This window comes from Pelodiscus sinensis, chromosome 4 (genome assembly GCF_049634645.1).
Source record: "Pelodiscus sinensis isolate JC-2024 chromosome 4, ASM4963464v1, whole genome shotgun sequence".
NCBI lineage: Eukaryota > Metazoa > Chordata > Testudines > Trionychidae > Pelodiscus > Pelodiscus sinensis.
In genome coordinates this window covers 96,562,994-96,587,453 of record NC_134714.1, presented here as the reverse complement: position 1 = coordinate 96,587,453, position 24,460 = coordinate 96,562,994, and the positions used below count along the sequence as shown (strand labels likewise).

Here is a 24,460-nt window from a genome sequence, read left to right as displayed (position 1 = left end):
TCCACAGCTATGAGTGGTCCATTCATTCAGTCATACAACATTCCATTTTCCACAATTGAGGATTTTCCCAGGTAATCTCTTCACCATCAGAGTCAACACAAAGTGTCAATATTCTGCTCACTGCAGAATCACAGTCTGGGATCCATCTTGGATGCATTCGTGCTTCTTTGGGGAGCTCAACTGATGTATGCCTTTCCTCCAATACTGATGATCCACAAAGTTCTGCTCAAAATTCATAAGCAACAGGGCTTAAGTAATCATGCTGGCCCCTTTGTGGCCCCGCCAGCAATGGTATTAAAAGCTGATGGAATTATCAGTTGATGCTTCAATAGCTTTACTGCTCCACCAGGACTATCTCACCCAGGATGGCAGCCGACTTCTGCTCCCAGACATTCAGTCACTACCATGGGTGGATGGTGCAGGTGGGGCTGGGAAGGCCAGGCTCTCAGCCCCACTTATACCCCTACCTCCTCTGCTAAGACCCGCACCCTCCCCACTAAGGGGAGAGGAGAAGGAGGAGCAGTCCATTAGGGTCCATTAGGGTAGCTATTTTGGCCTCCCCCTGGAGAATCGGGGCAATCAGTTTTCCCCCCACCCCATGGTGGTTTGCTTTTTCAAGGGGATAGATAGACTATACCCATAGTCATGATCACTCAGACCTACATGGGACCTCAATTTCGTGATCTCCAGGCTTATGTACCCCGCCTCCCTTTCCTTTGAGCCCCTGGCCATGTGCTCTCTCTTGTACCTTTCATGGAAGGTAGCATTCCTTGTGGCCATAATCTCACCTAAACGGATATCAAAACCCAGGGCACTGACTTCAGAACCTCCATATACAGTCTTTCATAAAAACAAAGTCCAGCTTAGACCGCATCCTGCCTTCCTGCCCAAGCAGTGTCCCAGTTTCATCTGGGATAGTACATTTTCCTTCCAGTATTCTTCCCAAAGCCACACACCACTCCCAGGCAGCAGAGGCAGCATTCCGTGGATGTCCACAGAGCCCTTGCATTCTACATCAAACACACAAAGCCACTGAGGAAATTGACACAACTGTCACAAACAAGATTAGGCATCTCCTGGTCTCATCACACCGAATCTCTTCATGGATCACAGATTGCATCTTTATCTGCTATGAGTTAGCCAAGATCCCAGCTCTGGATATCACCCACATTTCACAAGGGTGCGTCCTTCTTCAACTATCTTCCTCACTCAGATGCCAGTACAAGAGATCTGTAGACTGGCAACCTGGTCGTCTGTTCATACTTTTACCACTCATTATGCTTTTGATCAGCAGGTTAGGAATGATGCAGCAGTCAGCTGATTGGTTCTCTGATCAGCGATTCCATAGCTACAACCGCACCTCCAGAGAAGAGTTTGGGAGTCATCTGATTGGAATCGACATGAACAAGTACTCAACCTCTCACCCCCAAATACTCAGTTACTTACCTTTTGTAACTTGTTCTTTGAGATGTGTTGTTCACGTCTCTTCTTGAACCTACCCATCTTCCCTTCTGTCAGATTAGCCGGCAGAAGGAACTGACAGTGGGATTGGGTCAACAGAGTCATATATTGAGCACCATTAAGGTACTCCAGAGGGCTCCCATGTCAAGCTGATGGGGGTGGCTAAGCGAAAAGACCAATAAAAGGCTGCATATCCTGAAAGACTCCAGAGTCACCCTTAAATCATTGGGCCTCCATACCTCTGCTACACAGTACACACACTTTACATGATGTCTGCAGCCATGTCCATATCAACCTTAGGGTCAATATGAAGGATCATGAAGGAGGAATAGAAGTGGCAGGAAAAACATCCGCATCTTTCAACTGGCCTGGGCTCTGGCCAGGCCAGTCCCTCAGTAGGTCACAAGCAGGACTTTTGAGGGTGTGGTCAACAATGTCTCCTCTCTGGATCCTTCTTGTGCCGACTATCACGGCACAAGGAGCTCACATAGACTTGATAGCACCCAGGGCATCGCTCCTCCAACTCTCTTAGGGTATGTCTACACTAGCCCCCTAGTTCGAACTAGGGAGGCTAATGTAGGCATTCGAAGTTGCAAATGAAGCCCGGGATTTAAATATCCCGGGCTTTATTTGCATCTTCCTATCCAGGCGCCATTTTTAAATCCCCTTAGTCCGAACTAACTGCCCGTGGCTACACGCAGCAGTCAGACATTAACTCAAACTAAGTCCTTAGTTTGAGTTAATTGTTACACCTTGTGGAACTAAGGACTTAGTTCAAGTTAACGTTTGACTGCCATGTGTAGCTGCGGGCAGTTAATTCGGACTAAGGAGATTTAAAAATGGCGCCCGGATGGGAAGATGCAAATAAAGCCAGGGATATTTAAATCCCGGGCTTTATTTGCAACTTCGAATGCCTACATTAGCCTCCCTAGTTCGAACTAGGGGGCTAGTATAGACATACCCTTAGTGAGCATGTGCAAGCTGATCCAGAGCCTGCTTGCATTCCTGACCATAACAGCCAGGCCTTATCCCAGATAGCTGGGGCACATGTTAGCATGCACTTATGTGGTATGATTCACCAGATTCTGCCTCAGGTGTGGTTGGATTGGGTGTACAGGCTGAACCGTCATCTCCTGGACAAAATAACCACTCTGCCACTGCCAATGCTGGACTCTCAATAATGGTGGGTAGACTCTCTCAATATGTGCGAGGGGGTTCCCTTCCATGTGGCCCACCTCTCCTTAATGTTGGTTGCAGATGCCTCAGACTTTGACTGGAGGGCCCACCTAGGTGACCTGAGAACACAAGGGCTCTGGTCATAGGCAGAGGTTCCCCTGCATATCAGTATCAAAGAGCTAAGGGTGGTGTAGTTAGCCTGCGAAACTGTCAGGAGGGAACTTTGCAACAGGTGTGTTTCGGTCTGGGAAGACAATGCCACAGTGATGTTTTATATAAGCAAACAGAGTGATGCTTGCACCTCTCTCTTGTGTCAGGAGGCAGTCAGGCTGATGGAGTTCTGTATTCAGAACTGAATACACCTAATAGCATCCTATCTGTTGGGGGCCCAAAACACCCTTTTGACAGCCTCACCTGTTCCTTCCAGCATCATTACTGGTTCCTTGGTTGAGATAGAACAAATGGGGTCTTTCAGGGGGTCTTCCAGAGGTGGGGATAACCCCGTCTGGACCAGTTCGCTATGTGACAGAACAGGAAATGTCATGCCATCTGCTTCTACCTCAACCTCACCTGGAGATCGTTAGCAGATGCATTTCTAATCCCTTGGGTCCCTGGCCTTCTGTACACGTTTCCCTTGTTCCCCTTGATTTACAATGCGCTGCTCAAACCTCAACAGGACAGACCGAACGTGATTTTGATAGCGTCTGCATGGTCCAGGCAGCGCTGGTACAAAACGCTGCTGGACATGTCAGTGGACATGCCTGCCCCTTTACCAGTTGTCCCTGACCTGCTGCCTTGGGATTGGAGGAAATGTATGTTGGATTTTAGGAAAACTATGTCACTAAGTGAGTGGTGAAGCACTGGAATGGGTTACCTAAGGAGGTTGTAGAATCTCCATCCCTAGAGGTTTTTAAGTCCCAGCTTGAAAAAGCCCTGGCTGGAATGATTTAGTTAGGATTGGTCCTGCATTGGCAAAGTGTACTAGATTTTCTCTCTGGTCCCTACAAAAGAATGTTCAGCCCTTGCAGGTGCTGACCGCCCTAATTTTGGACTATTTCATGTGTTTAAAACATCGGAGTTAGCAATTCCTTCTATATGTTATGTATGGCTGCAATTTTGGTATTCCAAAATTGGGATTGCTGAGGGTACGTCTAGACTACAGGCTTTTGTTGACAGAGGCTTTGTTGACAGATAATGTCAACAAAGATTTGTCGACAAAGAACGTCTAGACTACATCCAGTTCTGTCGACAAAGCAAGCCACTTTGTCGACATGAGAGTGTAGACGCAAAGGACAGTGTAGATGCAACAATGCCTTCTGTTGACAGAACTCTGTCAACAAAAGGTGTTATTCCTCATAGAATGAGGTTTACCACCATCAACAAAACTGCCGAGTTCTGTCGACGTTATGTCGACAGAACTCGGCAGTAGTATAGACGCAGGTATAGTTTTGTCGATAAAAGTCCACTTTTGTCAACAAAACCTTGTAGTCTAGACACACCCTGAGTGTTTGTAAACCAGTTGGTGAGGTGTTTCCTTAAAAATATGGACAGATTGTACCCACACATGAGGGACCAGGTACCACAATGGGACCTAAATCTAGTGCTGGCAAGGTTGATGGGGTCTCCTTTGGAACTGCTGGTGACATGTTCCGTGCTGTACATGTCAATAGAGGTCATCTTTGTGGTGGCTATCACCTTGGCTAGGCAGGTTTCTGAGCTTATGGCACTAATGTCTGAGCCTCTTTAAAGTGGGCTGTGCCCACGAAAGCTCATAATACCATCTACATGTTTTGTTAGTCTATAAAGTGCTACCAAACCATTTGTTGTTTTTTAAATTTATCCTGTACAGACTAACTCGGCTACCCCCTGACGCTTTTAAATGCAAGGTTCAGCTCAGGCCCTACCCAGCATTCCTCCCATTTCCATGTTTCCCAGGACATTTTTTTGCCTGTTTTCCACCCAAAACTTCACCCGTCCTCAAGAGACTGGTTCCTGCACATCATAGAATTTAGATGGGCATTAGCCTTCTGTCTAGAATACACCAAGCCCTTCAGGAAATCATCCCAACTGTTTGTAGTGGAAGTGGACAGAATGAAGTGGCTCTCAGTCACCTCCCAGAGGATTTTCTCTTGAATCATGGCCTGTATCCATACTTGCTGTGATCTTGTGAAGGTTCCTGCTCCTCTTCTTTCTATCCACTCGACCCAGGCACAAGTTTCGTCAACAATTTTCTTGCTCCAAGACAATTGTAGAGTAGCTACATAATCAGCTGTTCACATGTTCATGTTTCATTACATAATCCAACTCCATGTTAGAGACGCTGCATTTGGAAGGGCAGTTTTGCGGACAGCAGATTGGTGAACTCTGACCCCTCCTCTCTGTAGCAACTTGGGAGGCACCTAACTTGGAATGCACATGAGCAATCACTTGAAGAAGAAAAGACAGTTACATACCTCCGTAACTGATGCTCTTTGGGATGTGTTGCTCATGTTCATTCTAAAACCCTCCTGCCTCCCTAGTATCAGAGTAATTCCAGCAAAAAGGAACTGAAGGAGGGGCCAGTCGGCACTGGGCTATAGACCTTGCCATATTGGCCCCACTTTAGGGATCTCCATTGCCAACCTCTGGGTCCTGCAAGGGACGACTGCACACATGGCGTGCATACACCTAACTTGGAATGAACATGAGCAACACATCTCAAAGAACACTAGTTACAGAAGATATGTAACTGTCTTTTTTAGTGCCAATATTTCTTGCCCATATGTTATATCTACTTTGAAGGGCTTGACTATGTATTTCAGTAAGGGTGTGTCTTGACTACAGAGTTTTTTTGAAAAAAGTGGCCTTTTTTGAAAAAACTTCCCCATCATTTAGACTGCTTCCGTGTTCTTTCGAAAGTAAATTGAAAGACCGCGGAAAACCTCATTTTACAAGGAATAACGCCTTTTTTCAAAAGTGCTCTTCCGAAAAAAGGTGCTATGTAATGCAAACTGTGCTTTTTCAAAAGAGAGCATCCAGACTGCCTGGGTGTTCTCGTTAGAAAAAGTGGCTTGCTTTTTCAAAAGTACTGGTTGTAGTCTAGACGCTCTTTTTCGAAAGTATCTTTTGAAAAAGCCTCTTTTGAAAGAGGCTTGCAGTCTAGATGTAGCCTTAGAGTTCTGAAGTAACGATTAGTCATGTGATTAAAGGTTTCCGAGGTCAGACATCTAATTTATAAAAAGGGAGAAAATGTTATTATCTTTGATGAGAAGTGTCTTCTTTTATTCTTCTCAACACAAATCTCTTGCCTTTGATGTGTAGTTACTACTATTTAATTATAAAATGGGAGCATTCCTGTTTGCTAACACTAGATTAATATGAGGGTAAAAAATCTTTGATTTTCAGGAACCTGTAAGTACTTGCCTAACTATTTCTCAAGTAATGATGGGTTTTGCTATACATCTTAGATTGTCATTGAATCATACATTGTACATGTGCAGGTTGATTCTTAATTAAATCATATATGTCCAAATCGTATACTTTTAAGTAAAGGAGCACATTAGAAAAATAGGCTGATGAAAATATAGTACACAATGCATTGTTAAAATATTTTTAACAAGCAACATTTACGTTAGTTCTTCTTTATGCACTCCTAGGCTAGATTGTTTAAAAGTGCCATTGTTTATATCTATAGAATGTCAAGTTTGTATGTCATATCATTATAGGGCGATGCTGCTTTGTAGTTGTTCCTGACCAGAATACAGATTTAATTCTGAACTGGATGAGTGTCATATTCCTTGGATTTGTGTGGGTTTTACGATGGTTCTACTGTATGTGGAAGTCCGGTGGTATTGTGCCTCCTGCCCCGAATGCCAACTGCATGGACCCTGGTCACCCTTAAGAGCCCCATTGGTGCTCCTGCCTATTATTGAGATCCCCTTTGAGCACATCACTATGGACCTAGTTGGCCCATTGGAGAAGTCAGCCTGGGGGGACCAGAGCATATTAATGGTCCTGGATTATGACGCCCAATACCCAGAGCCAGTGCCCCTGTGGAATACCCATTCAAAGACAATGGCGAGGGAGTTAGTTCAGATCTTTTCAAGAGTGGGGATACCCAAGGAAATCCTAACAGATCAGGGTACTCCCTTTGTTTCTAAGTTGATGAACAACCTGTGTGCACTGCTCCACATACAAGCCCCGAGGACGTCAGTATACCACCTTATTGGCCTTATTGAGCAGTTCAACTGCACTCTCAAGAACATGATCTGAAAAGTAGTGTCAGGAAAAAAAGGATTGGGGTACCCATACCTCATGTTTGCAATCCAGGAAGTTCCTCGGGTGTCTACAGGCTTTTCCCCATTCAAACTATTGTACAGGCATAACCCCCGAGGCATCCTAGACCTCGCCAAAGACACCTCAGAGGAGCAGCCAAACCATGGATGCAGTATTGTATGTCCTCCAGATGAAGGTTACCCTCATTATAAAAGAGCACCTAGAAAAGGCCCATCAGGCCCAGCAGACCTACTACAACCATCGGGTGATGGTCCGGAAATTCCAGGTGGGCAATTGGGTGTTGGTTCTGGTCCCAACAGAGGAGGGAAAGCTCCTTGCCAGGTGGCAGGGACTCTATGAAGTGGTCAAAGTCTTTGGGGAGGTAGATTATAAGGTGTGGCAACCTGGTCACTGGAAATGTGAACAAATCTTCCATATTAACTTGCTGAAACCCTGGCAGGACTGGGAGGTAGAGCTGGTCACCCTGGGGACAATGATACCAGAGGAAAGCCAACAAAGACAGGTGGGGATCTCCCCAGAGTTAACCCGACCAGTGGGTGGAAGTTCTTCTGATGCTGGAGCAACACTCAGACATGTTCTCAACAGAACCCAGTTGGACTACTTAGGTCGAACACCACGTAATCATGGACCCAGAAGTAAAAGTTAATGTAAGGCCCTACCAAATCCCAGAGGCAAAGCAAAAGGAGGTACGAAAAGAAGTAAGAAAAATGCTGGAACTGGGCATCATTGAGGAGTCTCACAGCCAATGGTCCAACTCCATCGTCCTAGTGCCTAAGCCTGATGGCAGCCTCCAGTTTTGTAACGATTTCAGGAAATTGAATAAGTTGTCAAAGTTTGATGCATACCCCATGCTGCGAATAGATGAGCTGATTGATCAGCTGGGAAAGGCTCCATTTTTGTCCACCCTTGACCTGACCAAGGGTTACTGGCAGATCCCCTTCGCTAGGGAAGCCAGAGAGAAGACAGTGTTTGCCACACCCAAGGGCCTATATCAGTACACCATCCTCCTATTCGGGCTACACGGGGCCCCTGCGACCTTCCAGCAGCTTATGGATAAGCTACTGTGCCCATACTGTGCATATGCAGCTGCTTATCTCGATTATGTCATCATACACAGCCCAGACTGGGAAATACATCTGGAGAAGGTGGAGGCTGTATTGAACACCTTAAGGAGAGCTGGCCTAACCGCAAACCCAGAAAAGTGTGTGATGGGACTAGCAGAGGCCAAATACCTGGAGTATAGTGGGAAGGGGCTTAGTGAGGCCTCAGCTGAATAAGGTGGCCACGATACAGAACTGAACCTGGACAGCCCGAAAGAAGCAGGTCTGGGCATTCTTGGGACTAGTTGGGTTTATCCTTCACTTTGCTTCCAGGGCATGTCCCCTGACAGACCTAACAAGAGCCCGGGACCAGTACATGGTGGAATGGACCTCTGCAGCAGAGGAGGCATTCAATGACTTAAAATCTGGCCTGTGCAGTGACCTATAGCCCTGAATTTGAAAGGGAGTTCTTATTCCAGACCAACGCCTCTGAAGTCGGATTGGATGATGTACTGTCCCAAATGGTCAGGGAGGAAGAGCATCCCATCCCATACCTAAGCTGGAAGCTCCTCCCAAGAGAGAAGAACTATGCCATCGTTGAGAAGGAGTGCCTCACAGTGAAGTGGGCCATAGAGAGCCTGCGTTATTACCTGCTTGGATGAAAATTCATCCTCCTCACTGACGAGGCGCTCCTGTAATGGATGCACCAGTACAAAGACAGGAATGCGAGAATAACACGGTGGTTCCTGTCCCTGCAACCATTCCCCTTCCAAGTGCAACATGGGACTGTAGCCAAGTATGGCAATGCTGTTGCCTGCCCTCCGAAGTAGTCCAACCCCATAATGTTGAGCAGGGGAGGTGGATATGTGACAGGGTTTCCCCAATTGCGGGGGGCCCATCGACGGGACGCACATCTCCATCTGTGCCTCGGAACACCAGGCCTCCCAGTACGTCAACCGAAAGGGACACTTCTCTGTGCTCCTACAGGCCGTGTGTGACCACCGGGGCCAGTTCATGGACATTAATGTGGGCTGGTCCAGCAAAGCACACGACACACTGGTGTTCCGGAACTCCTCTGTGTGCCCGAGGCTGCAGGCTGGGACCTTCTTCCCCGACCGCCACATCAGGGTCGGGGACGTGGACATGCCCGTGTGCCTGGTGGGGGATGCGTCCTATCCCCTACAGCCCTGGCTCATGAAGCCGTACACGGGGCACCTCAACCCCTCCCGCCAAGCCTTCAATGCCAGGCTCACCAGGGCCCGCATAGTGGTGGAGGGGGCTTTCGGACGATTGAAAGCACGATTTAGGTGCCTCCTCACCTGCCTCGACCTGGCCAAGCGCAATATCCCTCCCGTGGTGGCAGCATGTTGTGTGCAGCACCATTTGTGCGAGCAAAAGGGGGAGGCTTTCCTGCCAGCCTGGATGGCCACTATGCTCAGCCCCACAGTGCCGCTGTCTGGGAAGCCCAGCAGGGGGCCGTCCGCATCTGGGAAGCCCTGCGGGAGAGCTTCCAGGTGGAGGAGGAGGACTGAACTCTCCCTGCATGCCCCACTGGGACCTTTTTCCACCCTTCCCCCCTTCCCCTTCCCCCTTTCTAACTCCCCTTCCTAATGTCAAATAAAGACACCTGTTTTGACAACCAAAATCTCTTTTTATTTTACATAACTGGGTTGGGGGGAGAAAGGAGTGAGGGTGGGAGAGGGGAGGGGGAAACCTGGGAGGAGGGAGCTGGAAAAGGGTGGAAGGGGAGGAAGGGAAGGGAAAGCTCAGGCTTGGGGGTCCTGCTGGCTCTCCCGTCTCGCAGCACTGCAGGTGTGGGGGTGTCGGGGGGAGTGGGTGTGGAGGGCAGGGCAGGAGGTGCGGAGGAAGCGGGAGGGGGAGCAGGGATGGGAGGAGCAGCAAGAGCTGGGGCATCCGCAGGGGTTGGAGCAGGAGGAGGCAGGAACCTGTCCACCAGGGTCTGGAGGTGACCTCTGAGGGCACGGCTCTGCTCCTCCAGCACCTCCAAGCTCTGCTGCCACAGCCGCAGCCGCAGGTCCTCCCGGTCCCAGTGTTCCTGGATGAGGATCAGGTGCTCCAGGAGCCGCAGGTGCCGCCACTGGTATTCCTCCTGGTTCCTGGTGCGCCTGCTGGCCCGGGTGCGGGTGGCTGTTGCAGGTGAGGTGGTGCACCCTGCAGTCCAAGGTGCTGCGGCTGTGATGAAACAAGAGCAGTGGTCAATTCTCCCTGGGGACAAGGTGGGTGAAACCCAGCCCCCCTCTGCAAGGCCAGGGCCCCTGCATCACACCCAGCTGCTGCTCCATGGTGGGCAAGGCCCAGGCGCACGGTCCTTGGGCTCCCTCTCCCCCCAACCCCCTGTACACATAAGGGGAGCATGATGGCATTCACATGCGGAGCCCTCCTCGGCCTCGGACAACACAGCCGATGTGCTCTGTGGGGTGCCTCGGGGGTCTTGGGTCCTGGGAGGCTCCCTGCAGGCTCCTGACTTTCGGCATCCTCCTCCTCCTCCTCTGTATCAGGGACGGGTCCCTCTGCCCTGGGGTCGATCACTACCTGGGGGGCATGGACAGCGTGAGCCCCCAGGATGCAGTCCAGGGCCTCAAAGTGGGGGCAGGTCTCTGGGTTGGCCCCTGGCTGGCAGGCCCTGGAGTAGGACTGCCGCAGGTCCTTAATTTTGCAGCGGACCTGCTCCCGGGTCCGCATGTGGCCTCTGGTGGCCAGGCTGTTAGCCATGCGGCTGTAGACGACTGCGTTCCTGTGGCTAGTGCGGACATCGTGGACATTGGAGGCTTCCCCCCAAACCTCAATGAGGTCCACGATCTTCGCACTTGACCAGGCGGGCGCCCACCTCTTGCAGCCCCGGGCAGGCTCCAGGGAGCCGCCAGCCTGGTTCCGGGAAGAGGGGGAGGACTGGGTGGCAGCAGGTGGCTGGCTCATCCCGTGCCAGGTGCAGGGTCTGCTGGCTGGGTGCTGGCAGGCTTGCAACTGGCACAAGCAGTGTAGCCAGACTGTGGCCCTTTAAGGGCTCCAGGGCCAGGAGGGGGGCAAAAGAGTTTTCCTGGGCAAGCTGGGAAGGGCAAGCCTCCCACTAGTTTGAATTAAGTGGCTACACAGCCCTTAATTCGAACTACTTAATTCGAACTAGGCATTAGTCCTCGTAGAATGAGGTTTACCTAGTTCGAAGTAAGCGCTCCACTAGTTCGAATTAAGTTCGAACTAGCAGTTTGTATGTGTAGAGCCTATGAAAGTTAATTCGAACTAATGGCTGTTAGTTCAAATTAACTTTGTAGTGTAGACATACCCTTAGAGACTAACAAAACATGTAGATGGCATCATGAGCTTTCGTGGGCACAACCCACTGCCCAAGAAAACTCATTATACCATCTACATGTTTTGTTAGTCTCTAAGGGTATGTCTACACTACCCCCCTAGTTCGAACTAGGGGTAATGTAGTCATACGGAGTTGCAAATGAAGCCCGGGATTTGAATTTCCCGGGCTTCATTTGCATAAAGCTGGCTGGAGCCATTTTTAAATGCCGGCTAGTTCGGACCCCGTGTCGCGTGTAGCCTAATCCGAACTAGCTAGCATTTAAAAATTGGCTACACGCGGCACGGGGTCCGAACTAGCCAGCATTTAAAAATGGCGCCGGCCGGCTTTATGCAAATGAAGCCCGGGAAATTCAAATCCCGGGCTTCATTTGCAACTCCGTATGACTACATTACCCCCCCTAGTTCGAACTAGGGTGGTAGTGTAGACATATCCTAAGGTGCTACAAGACTATTAGTTGTTTTTTAAGTTTTTCTAGTTACAGACTAACTCAGCTACCCCTCCGAAGCTTTTGTTCTACCCCAAGTTAGATTTTTAAGCACACCTAAGGCATTAAAACCTGAATGATGATCATAAAGTGACATAGGTGGTATATGGCAGTTTTCCTAGTACTTGAAGCTTTCATGTTGGTTTGTCACATGTATATGAAATGGCTTCATTTGTGCTTGTTTTTTTTTAATAACAGCTTCTAAAACTTCAAACTTAATTTGAATCTCAGAGTAGGTGACTATTTATTGCTTTCGGGGTTGCTTTGTGATTTATATAAAGGGCCCAGTTCAGCTAAATATTCCTATTTGCAAGAGCACTTAAGCTTATGCTTCACTTTAAACATGTGCTGAAGTTCAATTAGAATCAATGGAACGAAAGCACATGCTTAAGGTTAAACATACGCTTAAAATCTCTCTTGAAAAGGGATCTATTTAAGCATGGGCTCTTACACTTTTCTGAATTGAAGTCCTAGAGAGGCATAACTGTCTATTAAAATGTCAGCTTTCTTTTGCACATATGGATACCAAACAGAGATGAAATTAGCTAAAACAAACGTTACCTGAGTAAATTTAAGACATGAAATAGTCACATTTTATGTAATTAACTGGAGGATGACTAAATTTTATCTAATTGACATTCATTCCCAATGCTGTCAGATAAAAGGGAAAAGACAAGAGATATGGAGAGCTATGAGAACGCAGAAATGTTGTTTTCTGTGTTGCTAACAGGGTCTTTCTGTTAGCTCAATATCAAAACTGTAAGTGGATATTCATCCTGTGAATTGATGTAGTAGTGACATATGGTTATAGCTGGTTCAAAAGTGGATTATTTTAAATTTCCTGAATAGCCTTCTTCAGCCATTTTTTTTAAAGGATGTCTGGTATTTGTTTTACAAAGGGACAGTAAACCACTGGTTCATCTCTTTCCCTATCTTTGGGTTATTATATCTCTCTGCACTTCTCTGCACTTTACTAGGAAATTGCTTCAGCTCTAATATAGAAATAGGTATTGCTCAGTGACTTAGTGTAACACCTACTGTGAAATTTAACTGAACTTTTAACAGTTTGTTTAGTGGTGGTGGCAACAACTAGTAAGGAACTTGTATGTTGTCCAACAGCATCACTGATTTATCTCAGGTTGTCTGCTGGCACTAACATCATACTGTTCTGTAGGGCTGCTTTATTCTACTGTGCCTCACACCTCCAGATACTCTAACAATGTAAGACAAGGAACATCAATAGCGTATTCCTCTTATTCCTCAACCTAAGAAAAGCCAGTGGTAATGGACGAGAGTATATCATGAAGTAGGCATGGTTATTAACTTTATTTTTTATTATTTCACTTTTATAGTTGCTTTCATTATTAACTACATCTTATTTTACTACTTTGTGTGTGTATAAACTTTATTCCAATCTACAATACAGTATACTACATTTGAAGATATGTGATGTTAGTGAAATATAACATAAATATAAGAGGGGAACTGCACTGGGGTAGTAACTATAATTTGTGAAGTGAGGTGGAATAAAATCGCTCCCACTCTTCTCACAGAATATAGAAAGCTGAAATACTATATTTACCCTTTTGTTACCAATATGAAGAGGGAGAGAAAGAGACAGCACTGCAGCTATAAAAAGCTATTAATGTCATAGAGGAAAGTAAGCAACATGAAATCAACAAAAAAACAATTATTTTTCTCTCTAGAGTGGAGATGGGAAAATTTTTTGATGGAGGGCCGCTACAATATTTTGGTTAAGTGGTCAAGGGCCACATATCTCTATGGTGGAAGTGTGGGGTCTGGGATAGAGGGTGGGCGCAGAAGGCAGCTTGGATTAGGGGATTCAGGTGCAGGAAAGGGTGTGGAGTCTAAAAGGGACTTGGGTGAAGGAAGGGGACAGTGGGACAGTGGATTGGATGTACCTGGACAGGGTTCAGGAAGCCTATATGGATGCAGGAGAGGATTCTGACCTGGGGGAGGGTTGGGGAAGGAGTACAGGGTCTTTGAGGGAGTTTTGACCCGGGGTGGGGGAGGGGTGCAGATGGTTTGAGTGGTAACCTGGGACAGGAGGGGGTGGTGCCATACGGTAGGGCACTGCGATGCACGAGGGGGCGGGGTGCCAGATGCAGGCTCTGACTGGGAGGCGCTTACTTAGGCAGCTCCTGGCCAACAATCCAGCAGGACCTTCTGCCAGTTTCCCTGCCTGCCCCATCCCCAGGCCACTCAAAGTGGCTGGCTGTTCTTGTGCCTTTCTGTGCCGTGCACTGTTGGGGGGGACTTTGTGTGATCCTCCCACCCCCAGCACAATCCTCACAGCTCCCATTGGCTAAATCCAAAGGCTAGGCGGGGCAGATCCAGCTCTCAGCCCGTATCTTGCCCATTCCTGTTTTTGAGTTTCATTCGGTTTTTTCCCCATTCTATTCAGTCCTAGACAGACCACTATCAAGACATTTTCTGAAACAATAATCCTCACCAAATAACTCTCAATCCTCTGTATTAGATTACAAAATAATATCCCTGTGAAATAGAGTTGAAATATTATTCCAATACAATTGTTTCCACTGTTTTCTACCCTATTTTCTGGATGTATCAGAGTTACAGGCAAAATTAAAAGACTCTTGTGGTGTCATAGACATTCCAGGAATACAGAAAGGGTCTTTTGACAAAAGGAAATACCTTAAATTATGCAAACAGTTTCCTCCTTCTGCTCCTTTTCTTGCTTCAAGAATGGAGTTTCCTTTTGTGTATCTCCAGCAACCAGAAGTGGTATGGCATTCTACTTGAGTGGAGCCATCCTGTAGGAATTGTCTGGTTTTTTTATCTTTTTGAACATAAAAAACAATGACATTTGTTCAGGGACAGGTGTGCATTCCACTGTATACTGTAAGACTGTAGTCTATATTTAGCTGCATGTACCTTATAGTGGAACACACAGCAACACAGTGAAAGAATTGTCTGCAACTTACTTATCATTCTCTCATTTTTTTTGTTCTTAAAATTTATTTTCAAAATAATTTCTGCAGATAATTGATGGTCTGTAGATAGTGCATAAAACCGTTAGTTTTGACTGGACAGGCCAGGTAATACATATACTATATCCTGACTGAACAAGTGTAAGCAATTGTAAACCATGTTTCTGTTACCTGAACTCTGGAATACAATTTTAACATTTTCTAATATTTATTTAAAATGTGCTCTCTCTAATATATCTGTCACTAAACTTATTTGTTCAGTTATTCATAGAAAATAAGCACAAAGGGGATGTGAACACAAAGAATTTGAATATTAGTAGAATGTTTTTTGTGGTATTCATTTAGCTGTAGTTCTAATACAGCCAAATTATGTACTGTCAGATTGTTAGACATTCATTTTAGCTGTTCCTGAATCACATATAAAGTCTTTTCCTCACTCAGTTCTTTCCCCAATGTTAATATACCTAAAATTCTAAATTTTTAAACATGAGAAGATAGCAGTAGACTGTCAGGTGAATCTTCTCTCTGAAAATTAAAATAGCTGTCTATATTCTGTACTTATCTCTCCAGCATTGCCAAAAGCCACCCATAACTGACCCCATTTATAGGAGCATCCTCTCTTGGAAGACAAGTTGAAATGTTTTGGATTTCAATGTTCATAAAGTACCTGTGTTACACAATTCGGTGTGGAGAAAACTCTGATCTTGATGATGTCTACATTTTACATCAGTTTTTATACTAAAGCACCAGCCTGGGAAATTCTTCCTATAAAATATATTTGCTGTGGAGCTTACTATTTGAAAGAGAAAGGATAACATTTGCAAAATTACCTATGTGACTTAAAAGCCTCAATCCAATTCATTTTCAGTAGGACTAAGGCTCCTATCATTTACACACTTTTTTGAAAACTTTACTCAAAGTTGTTAACCAGTTTTTCAACATATAGGCAAGAAGCACCATTATTTTTTCCCAAATTCTCTGGACCGAATATCAGTACATTACATAAATATAAACTAAATTTTTAAGTAATCATATCACAGTTTTCAGTCTCTAGTGTCAGCAATTGATGTCCCAATCCCAAAGTTCTCTTTACTGTAACCCAGGATGTGAAGGACAGAATCAGTGACCACCAATGCCTTGTTGATTTTTATAGCACAATTAACTTGAATTTAATTACTTATTTGCAGGTATATGAAAATGGAAAAGACACGGGGGAGATCCTAATTTACATCAACAAAAAAGAGATGGAGAATAATTGTAGGAATCAACCCAATATTATGATGGCGAGAGTAAGTTTAGATCCACAGTTTTTCTTGAAGTTTTAAGCAATCTAAATACTAAGAATTAAAAGGTTTTGACTTTTGTTCAGAAAAGTTGGACTTTTGTAGTTTTGGTTGAGTATTGACAATGTCATAGAACTTAAGTATCTTCTCCGTATATGGACTCCGAGGTTTAGCAGTGTACCCCAGACTACAGCACAGATTTATGCTTTCCACATGGTTATTTATAGACTTCCACCTATAATACTGACTGAACTCAGCATTCTGAGTTCTGAATTCTGAAATACAATTATGGTACTTACATGAAGGAAGAGCTCTCAGACACAGACTGACAATAACACCCAAGCATATCATAGGACTGGAAGGGATATTAAGAAGTCATCTGATCCAGTCCTGCCATGAGTGCAGGGGACTAAATACAGGATGCATCTTCCTAACCCAGGACTCTCTGGTCTGGCAACATCTGTTGTCCAGAAGGACCATGAACATTCCCGAACATTCCCAGAGCGAGAAAGCTAGTATCTGGGAACCGAGAGGGCTGATGGTAGTAGGGCTGAGCCATGGCAGTCCAGTCAGCAGCAGGACTGGTGCAGCCTGGTAGAGGCAGCCTGGCCCGGCCACTGCAGCCCACAAGTGGATTCATGCCACCCAGCAGTGGACCTGGAACTGCAGGTTGCTTGGGTGACATGGGATTGGGGCTGCTGCAATCCTGCAGGGACAGCCTAGCCAGGGCTGCAGCAGCCGGCATCAGTGCCAGGGCTGTGGTAGTGGGGCTGAAGCCACATGCCACTCTGAAGTAGGGTTAGGGCTGCAATAGTTCAGCAGGCAGCGAGGCCAGCACAGGGCAGCTCAGCTGTGGTTGGAGTGGGGCTGAGGAATGTCAACAGGCAGCCTGATTGGGACAGAATAAGCCCATGGCAGAGAGGGATGTAGGACTGAGGGGCAGTGGCAGGGGACCCCCCCTGGTCCAGCAAATTCCCTCCTTTGGGACCGGTCAAGTCCCAAAGGTACCTGACCAGGGAGGTTCATCCTGTATTATTTAGTGACAAGTGTTCATCTAACCTGCTCTTAAATCTCCAGTAATGGAGATTCCACAGCCTCCCTAGGCTAATTATTCCAATGCTTAACCTCCCTGACATTTTCCTAATGCCCAAATTAAAACTCCCTGGCTATGTGTAGACTGGCCCCTAATTCCGGAAAAGTCATGCGAAGCAGGTAAGTCAGAATAGGGAAATCCGCGGGGGATTTAAATATCCCCCGTGGGATTTAAATAAACATGTCCGCCACTTTTTTTCCGGCTTGGGGAAAAGCCGGAAAAAAGCGTCTAGACTGGCGCGATCCTCCGGAATAAAGCCCTTTTCTGGAGGATCTCTTATTCCTACTTTCAAGGGCTTTATTCCGGAGGATCGCGCCAGTCTAGATGCTTTTTTCCGGCTATTCCCCAAGCCGGAAAAAAAGCGGCAGACATGTTTATTTAAATCCCGCGGGGGATATTTAAATCCCCCGCGGATTTCCCTATTCTGACTTACCTGCTTTGCATGACTTTTCCGGAATTAGGGGCCAGTCTAGATGTAGCCCCTTGGTGCAGTTGAAGCCCACTGCTTCTTGTCCTATTATTAAAGATAAAGAAGAATATTTTTCTCCCTCCTCCTTGTAACAACCTTTCATGGATTTGAAAATGGCTATTATGTCTCCTCTCTGCCCTCCACCCTTAACTTGAAATAAGTCACGCAATTTGCACTACAAATTGCATAGCTTATTTTGAGGTAATTTTGAAATAGCTTATTTTGAAATTTGGTGCTGTCTACACAGTGCCAAATTTAGAAAAAAAGCGCTATTCTGACACGAACGAGGGTTACAGAGATGCTGGAATAGGGCATCCATTATTTCTTACTTCAAACCCATAGCTTCTGACTGAGCTACAACGTATCTTTGAAAAGGGCATTCATTGATCTGAAGATATCAAGTGACAGAGAATCCATCATATTATTAGGTAAATTGTTTAACTAGTTAATTGCCCATACTTTAAAATGTGCCTTATTTCTAGACTGAATTTGCCAAACTTCAGCTTCCAAAAACATTGCATATTGTTCTATTGTATAGATAGATTAAAGAGCCTTTTAATATAAAAAATCCTTTCCACATGTCAGTCTACTATGATCAAATCAGCTATTAATCTTCTCTTGGGAAAATTAAATAGAGCTCCTTTAGGCTCTCACTATGGCAGATTTTTCAAAACCTTGAATCATTCTTTGAGATTTTTTAAACCCTTTCTGAAGTGTGGATACCACAACTAGATGCAATATTGTCTCACTAGTGCCCTACACTTAGATACTGTCACCTGTCTACTCTTTGACATTCCTCTGCTTCTGTATCTAGGGGTCACATTAGCTCTGAACCAGATCATCCCACTAACAGCTCATGTGCAACTGGTTATCCACCAAGACTCCTACGTTTCCAAGTTTCATCCTCCATCCTTTATGATGACCTTTTTTCTTTGTTCATAGGTCTTAAAGAGCATACTTTTCAAATGAGCTCAGATTATCAAATGATCCATATTGCTCTGTAAAGTGACTTGTCACTCTTTATTGCTCAACCAGTTTTTGTCAGCAATATGTAGTATGACATGATCCAGTCACTCTGGTTTCAACTATATTAATGCCATGTGTCCAGCCACAGCTGGTACCTTTGCTTAGCAAATGGATTAAAGAGGTTGAAAAAGAGTGCCTTCAAAACAAAGCGTTATTTATTGAATTGTATTCCTTCCTTCAAAAATAAAAATCATACAGTAAAAAATAAATAAAAGGCCTCTAACCCTAAGTCTTTCTTACACCTTCATTTCTCATTGTTGGCTTTTGTAGGTTTGCCTCAGCTCAGCTAACTTATATCTTTGCCTGGGAAAAACAGACTCTCTGCATGCATCATGACTACCTAGCATGACCATTATGATTATCTAGTTGGAACTCCTGCATACTGCAGGCCACACAACCCATCCTGTCCTTTAATAGACCCATAACCTCTGGTAGATTTACTGAAGTCCTCAAATCAGGATTTATAACTTCAGGTTGCAAAAAATTAATCATTTACTCTAGTTTAAACCTGCAGTTGATCTGTGCCCCATGCTACTGAGGAAGGCAAAAATAAATAAATAAATCCCACAAGATCTCTACCAATCTCATTTGGGAGAAAATTCCTTCACGATCCCAAATACGGTGGACTGTTTGACCCTGCACATTTTGACAAGACCTAGCATCCAAACACCTAGGAAAGAATTATCTGTGGTAACTTAAACTTCACCATCTAATGTCCCATTACTAGCCTTTGGGGATATTTGCTACTAGCAGTTACGTGCCAATGCAGGCAGTTTCCCAGCTTTTTCTTTCCTTGTTTGATTTTTATCCATATGGCTATAGCATTTGTTCCTATTGGCTTTAATTCCTTTTGTAAAATCCAACTCTGCTTGGCTTTTGCCAGTTCTCACTTTTCCCCTAAACTTTTTGACCTTTAAGAAGTAGCTTTCCTTCATGATCCATCCCATCTTCTCTTCTTTGTAAGATTTTTGCTTTCTTTTAATTATCTTGAGATACTTGCACATCCAGTCTGGTTTGCAACCCTTCCCTACAATTTTTTCCCTTTGTTTGGGATATAGACTTCAGATACTTTTCTGTAATTTTAATAAAGCAATTCCAAACCACCTCTACATTCAGATCCTTTAAGTTCTTTAGTCCAGTCCTCTTCCCTAACTAGATTAAATTTATTTTTGAAAGTCTGCCCTTTTGAATTCAAAGACCCTAGTTACAGATCTATTGTTTATCCTTCCATTTAATTTATACCAAATTGGCAGTGATCAGCTTGTCACTACTCACCAATAGCATATTTAAGGTGGCGTCAACTCTTGTTGGATTGTTGACAATTTAATAAAGAAATCTATCAGCTGTCACATCCAAGAAAATCTGGGCCCTATTATTAACGGCACTTGTCCTCCAGTCAATATCTGGGAATTTAAAGTCTCCCATAATCACACAATTCTCAGCAGTATTTATTTCATTAAAAATGTCTCTATCAATGTTCAAATTGGATCCTGGGGGTCTGTAGAACATCCCACACACTGTCCCAGGGAAACCTCTGGTAGCTTTCTTACCCAGAGTTATTTTGAGCCAAATAGATTCTGTTTTTATCCATGCCTTCACTTCTAATTTCTTTAAAGTTTATCTCATCATTACCATTTAATTCTACTGCACAACCTTTACCTTCTTTCCGTAAGAGAAATAACCTTCATTACCTATACTCCCATAACTGCTATTCATCCATGTTTCTTTTATCCCTATAATCTGATTTAACTTTCTTCACCAGTAGTTCTAGTTCCTCCATTTTATTACCCAAGCTCTCTTCATGGGTGTACAAACATTTATTTCTACTTGGCTTCACCCAGAATCCTGCGTGTGCATATGCACACGTGCATATGCCCATCCTTCAAGCCAGCCAATCTGTCAGTTTTTACTGAGGTATTTGGGCAGCCTCTTGCCTCACACTCAAGCCCTCCTTTCTTTCCAGCATCACAGATTTGGGATCACCTCTGATCCCAGGTTCAGCCCAGGAAAGTTAAACTTGTCAACCTAGTTACGGATGGTTTCTTCAAGGAGGCTTTTCTTTTCCTTTTTTTTCATTTCTTGTTGGTTTCCTTCTTCACAGCCTCCTTTGATTTAACTCCGCTGAGGCGCCACTATCCCCACAGTGACTGGGGGCTCTGCTGCCGCCTGGAGCTCCACTCTTCCGGGGGCTCCGTTCTCTTCCCAACAGCCCTGCCGTCATCCAAGGCTCTGCTCTCCCTCCAGTGGCTTCGCTGCTTCCCAGGGCTCTGTGCTCCCCCTGGTAGCCAGGGGCTCCACTCTCTCCCCATTGTCTCTGCTGCCTGGGGCTCCGTGCTCCCCTCAGCAGTCCTACTGGTGCTTGGCTTTCTGTGCTCCACCCAGTGGCTCTGCTACCGCCAGGCCGGGCTGGCTTTAGGCCAATTCCCTCAATTCTCCCAAATCGGGCCCCGTGCCTAAGAAGGGGGCCACATGCCTAAGAGGGCCCTGCTCCCAGGCACGCAGACCCTGTCCCCGGAAGTGCGGTACATGCACGCCCCTGGCCCGGGGTGCACGGCGCATGCACGGTGCCACCCCGGGCGTGCGGTGCATGCATGGTGCCACCCCAGGCGCACAGCACATGCGTGATGCCACCCCCGCGAATCAGGCCCCGCACTTCCTAAAGCTGGCCCTGCCGCCAGGGACTCCGCTCTCTCCTTCCCCTAGTCTGGCAACACTACTGGCCATAGCCCACTGGCTTATCCCCATGAATGTTTGGTCTAGATATTAAAAATGCAGTGTTCTTTGAACAAACAGTCCCTTTGACCATACATTTCCCTTTATGTCACACTTTTCTGACCAGACTAACATGGCTACATATCTATTACTATTCTACATGCAAGGCATTACATTTAGCCGTTTGGAATGGAAATCCATCAACCATATGAAAACAACTTGCACAGATACAGACAGACATCATCTTTTTATCCAAGTGCAAAAAGATGGACATCGTACCTAAAGGACTGAAAGTGAACAAAATTTTATTTGTCCTTTTCATATGTGTTCATTTTTGTGATTGTATTCTTTGGTATATATGGTTGTGCCAATTTTCTTCCACTGTTTGATCTGAGGAAGTGGGTCTGGCCCACGAAAGCTCATCACCTAATAAACCATCTTGTTAGTCTTTAAAGTGCTACATAGTCCTGTTTTTTGTTTTTCTGAGGACAGTGGTCCCAGCTAGGCACAACCATGAGATTCTGAACCAAGATTCTATGCCTGAAGTTAAAGAGAGATAATTTAACGCATAAAACAAACTGCTTTGTATGATAGTAATGTTACCAATACTACAGTATAGGAGCACAGTAGGGGTATGTCTACACTACCACCCTAGTTTGAACTAGGGTGATAATGTAGGCAACTGGAGTTGCAAATGAAGCCTGGGATTTGAATTTCCCGGGCTTCATTTGCATCTTGCTGGGCGCCGCCATTTTTAAATGTCCGCTAGTGCAGACTCCATGCCGCGCGGCTACACGCGGCACGGACTAGGTAGTTCGGACTAGGCTTCCTATTGTGGAAGAAAACATAGTCCTCATTCTGAGTTTGTAAGCAACAAGTAGCCAGAGGCAGTTTTATTACGAGCTGCAGCAAGGGAAAAACAGGTTCGGACAGGGGGGAAGCCCCCCCCCCCCCGAGGCAGATCTTCGAATACAAGCAATTATGAAGCAGTTTATATACTGTCTATTAAATATAATAACAATAACAATTAGTCTCCTTCCCATTACAAACACCAATGGCTAACAGTTATTTAGTTCCATCCAGATGCTCCTTATCTCAAGGTCCCTGCCAGAGTCAGCATTCTATCCTTATCTCCGTATGGAGGCAAGAGGCAAAGGCAGCGTCTAATTACAGATCTCGCGTTGTCAGGCCACAGACTTAGCCTGACTCTTGCTCTCTTGTTAACAAGACCAAGATGGCTGCACACAAATTCCCTTATTCCCTTTTCCTGCCTCCACAATCCCCCCTTTTGTGCTTACAGCACAACTACCTTTCTAAACCTTTATTTTCATTAAACATTACATAATTAGTACAAACATTAAATCTATTTCTATTACTACATCTTTTACAACAACAATCAAATATGAAACTTTTAATAAGCAAAAGCAATATAATCATTAATGTCCCCAATATAATTCTATGATGGGGCTGTTTTATAATTTTAGTAACATCATACAACATATCATAATTAGTAACCAAATTAGGGAGGGCAGGTACATGCTGATGGTACCTGTCCATAAGCACAGAGTCCAGATCAAAGAGAGAAACCCAAACCACTCCCACAAGTTTCTCCTTGGCAATATACAATACTTCGCTTCTTTCACCAAGGTCAGTTCTTAATGTCCTTTTGTAGTCAGAAATCTTTGGGCTTTGGCGGTGTCAGAGGAGCGGACTTTTCCTCTTTTTTTTTCTTGAAACAGTCGTGGTTCAGCATCATGCAGGGGAGAGGTTACCAGCACATCACCCTGTAATATTTTGGTTCTTCTGGTGTCCAGCAGGTAGGAAAGCAGGACCAGAAGAGAGAGGCTTATCAGCAATTGGGGTAGGATCAATTCGAGATGGAGGGATCTTTTTGCAGTGAGAAGCATTGGCCAACAGTCAGTTCTTGGCACTTCATAGCGGTGTTGGTGGTTAGCAAAACTTGGTAAAGGTCTTTCTAGAGCAGTCTTTTGCTGATGGACATACGAGTCTCTATTCTCTGAGCTAAAAGCCAGCTAGCTCCTTTGGAACCAAGGTTATTTCCTAGGAATAAAGCAAACCATAAAAACAATCCTGCGTGGTTGTTTGGTTGTTTGGTACCAGGCTTATCAAAGTGAGGCCCTTTTGGAATGTGGTTGCCAGGGGAACCAGGGTCACAGTCACTGTTGAACTGTTTTACTTCCCAAGCTGGCCTAATACTTTCAGGTTTGAGTTGTCAGTTCTTAGCAAGATACCATGGACTGCCTCAGTTTACTCCTATAGTTCCTTTCTCTTGACTTTGGGGTTTTCCTTAACCTACCAAGTTAAATACAACAATTTAAGGGGTTTTAATTTACTCTGGAAGTACGAGTACAGCACCAGCACTGTTATAAATGTTATAATCGAAACTTCCCACATAATTTGGCAAACACTATTTAAATCCATCTTTAAGATATTTCATCACCTTACTGGCGCTGCCCATGATTATAGGTTTGACCTCTACTGCCTGGTTGAGTGCTGCAGAGGTAGGTGTTTGGCATGGTCCACGGTGTTTCCCTATCTGTGTGAACCTCAGACAGCCAGCCCCGACATATCTTTGGGCATTGGCCACCAACTCCTCGATCTTTGCCTGCAGGGCCAGTAAACCCTCCTCTAGGTACTTACTTCCGCCATGCCACTCAGAATCTCATGTTGTTACAATAAACAAAATAATTATGTGTGAATGAGGGGAGGCCCAAGGCCGTGTATTCCCCATTGCTATTAGTGTGTATTTGTTCTATGTATGTGACTTGAAAGAGGTTACATTGACTACAGTCACTGTTTCTCTTATAGGACCAAGCATGGTTCACAGATGTTTAATTGTTAATAGGAACCTATGCAATTCCATAATTCTTGAGGCCTTTTAAGGCATCAGGCACCAATGAGTAGCAGGGCAAGTAGCTGTTATTGCAATGGTGAGGTTACTAGCTTCCTCATTGTTGTGGGCATCTTTACTTAAATATGCTGATGTCCCACTTGCCCGTGTTGTTACTTATAGATTTCTTATTATCTCTGGCCAAACCACTTTTATGGTTGGTGTGCAAATTTGCAGAAGCTAAATATTTCATTTATGTAGCCATTAAAGCAAAACCAATCCGGTGG

At 45.2% G+C, this 24,460-nt stretch overlaps 1 protein-coding gene across 7 annotated transcripts in view; it reads left to right on the top strand.

Annotated features, from left to right (window-relative positions):
* DCDC1 (doublecortin domain containing 1) overlaps positions 1 to 24,460 on the top strand; it is a 604,418-nt gene that overhangs the window by 287,260 nt on the left and 292,698 nt on the right. For all 7 annotated transcript variants that reach the window (XM_075927782.1, XM_075927784.1, XM_075927785.1 and 4 more), the window contains one exon: positions 15,927 to 16,028. In XM_075927782.1, the coding sequence (XP_075783897.1) occupies positions 15,927 to 16,028 (102 nt within the window). The remainder of the gene's footprint in view (positions 1 to 15,926; positions 16,029 to 24,460) is intronic.